The 2,500-nt window shown below is 49.9% G+C and overlaps 1 protein-coding gene across 1 annotated transcript in view; it reads left to right on the top strand.

Moving 5' to 3' along the window:
- Positions 1-2,500, top strand: part of LOC135113743 (mucin-2-like) — a 31,015-nt gene that overhangs the window by 19,385 nt on the left and 9,130 nt on the right. Inside the window, exon 4 of the mRNA XM_064029305.1 lies at positions 14-124. Coding sequence (XP_063885375.1) covers positions 14-124 — 111 coding nt within the window. The remainder of the gene's footprint in view (positions 1-13; positions 125-2,500) is intronic.

The following is a 2,500-nucleotide window of genomic DNA, read 5'->3' as shown; positions in this document are numbered from 1 at the left end:
GTGTCTCTTTCAGCAACTGGAGGTGGACCAAGGGGGACCTGAGGGGGAGGCGCGGAGGCTGCAGGAGGCGCTGACGAGGCTGCAGGCGGACCACGACGAGCACGTGACGCTCCTCGAGATGCAGGTGAGGAGGAGGAGGAGGAGGAGGAGGAGGAGGAGGAGGAGGAGGAGGAGGAGGAGGATGAGGAGGAGGAGGAGGAGCTGTTTCTCAGTATTTATCCTTTTACCTCTAATGGGATGGACACGTGAAGATGGAGAAGGAGAAGGAAGAAGAAGAAGAGGTAATTCCTAGTAGTAGTTATCTTTTACCTCTTCAGAAGCAGACATGACTTGCCTCCGAGGAAACACACAAGATAAAGGAAAAAGTCAATAATATTTTTTTGTCCTCAGCAGATTATATTCGCCTCAGATACAAAAGGGGAATAGAAATTCAAGCTTCCACATGAATCTTACATCAACAGCCCTTAGCACCTCGGTTTTTCATGGACATTTCGCCACGGCCAAGGTTCCCGCAATGTCGCCGGGCTCACACACACACACACACACACATAACACACACACACACTCAACTCGAGGCGCCGATGTGTCCCCAGATGGGTAAACGCCCCTTGTAGGCATGTGAGGCTATTTATACGAGCTACCAGTACGAGTATAGATCAATGTGGGCGTACGTGGGCGGCTTTTGGGGCTAAATTTACCCTGCCAGCAACATCGCTACCCGGCCTACTGGTGACCTGCCTGCCTGCCTGCATAGAAATAGTGTCACGGTCTTAATTTATTGGCTACTAACTCTAGCAGATGTGGCAGTCAGGGGGACGAGACACTGATGACTGAAGTATGCATGTGTGTGTGTGTGTGTATGTGTCTGTGTGTGTGTGCGTATGTGCATGTGCCACGTGTATACATGTGAACGTAAATGTGTGTATGTTTGACGTTCCTCAGGTGAAGAACACACTACTAGAACTTAAAATAGTGAAGGATGGTTAACGACAACACTTAAGAGCACTGAGAGAGAGAATCGTGATAGGGTGAAAAGTGGCAGGTGGCTGTGTCTAAGTGCACAGGTGTATTCCACAACCCTCTGTTCTCTTATCAATACTATTTTCGAAAGCCACAGAAATAATTACCCCGGTTCTCAATTGCGTTTCTCCCGGTTAATAACGTGGAAATGTTGGTGACCTGTCGCTAGAACCACAAAAACACCCTTAAAAACCTGTGTTCAACTAGAGCCTTTGGAAGTAGAGGGGTGCCGGCAGACTATTTCAGCATAAATGGTTCTTGGGCGTCCATGCAGGCTGTGGTGCGGCGGAGGGCGCGGTACTGTGGCCGTGAGTGTGGTAGTGACCCTGGCCGCTGCATGGGCTCCCCGCCACAGCCCCCAAGGTCTGCTGGGGTATATTTAGGGCCAATGTTGCTCTACTTTGCCTGGGAAACCATCACCACCACGACCACCACCACCAACCACCATCATCACCATCACCATCTTCATCATCACTATCATACTACCACTGTCACCACCGCAATCGCCATTTTCTCCACTACCACAACCACCACAATTATTACTACCCTCCATCCTTTCCACCTTTGTTACTTGTACTTCGACTAATAATAGCTTTACCGCTGCTGCTGCTGCTGTTACACTACACTACTACTACTACTACCACTACTACTACTTCTACTACTACTACTACTGCTACTACTACATTGGGTGGCCTCAAAAACCCGCCTCCTTTACTCTCTCTCCTCTCTCTCTCTCTCTCTCTCTCTCTCTCTCTCTCTCTCTCTCTCTCTCTCTCTCTCTCTCTCTCTCTCCCCTTCATAAATTCCTTCCCCATCTATAGATTCTCCTCTTCCTCCTCCTCCTCTTCCTCCTTCACTTCCATTTCCACATACACACACTTCTACTCCTCACAAACACTCTCTCTTTCCTCCCCTCCCCATAACTCCCCTCTATCTTCCACTCCACTATTCAACCCCACACAGCTTTCACCACCGCAGTGACGCCTTCCCTAATTTAAATCGTTCCCCTCTAACCCCAAATACACCTACTTGCTACTCCCCCCCATCATAAGTAGACCTTCCCTTCTAGATGATATATTACTTGTTTTCCCCCTCACCTCTCATCCCCTCACCTCTCATCCCTCTCATGTCTCCCTTCTAATACCTCTCTCTCTCTCTCCTCTCCCTTCCCGTCATTTTACACCCCTCCCTCCCCCCCTTTCGCCCTCCCATAAACAACCGACCCCTCCCTTCATCATACCAGGTTCCAATGCCACTTGCCTCTCCCCTCTCTCTCTCCCTCTCTCTCTCTCTCCTCCTTCCCTCCCTTCCTACCCTTCTCTCTCTCTCTCTCTCTCTCTCTCTCTCTCTCTCTCTCTCTCTCTCTCTCTCTCTCTCTCTCTCTCTCTCTCCCCCTCCATTGACGGGGCAGCCAAGATGGTGAGTCACGGCTAAAAACTGGTGAGTTCACATTTCGCTAGGTTGTGCTTCGTGTTGTTGT

Source organism: Scylla paramamosain, chromosome 26 (assembly GCF_035594125.1).
Source record: "Scylla paramamosain isolate STU-SP2022 chromosome 26, ASM3559412v1, whole genome shotgun sequence".
Taxonomy (NCBI): domain Eukaryota; kingdom Metazoa; phylum Arthropoda; class Malacostraca; order Decapoda; family Portunidae; genus Scylla; species Scylla paramamosain.
The sequence above is the reverse complement of the archived record's forward strand: the minus strand, read 5'-3'. Positions and strand labels throughout refer to the sequence as shown.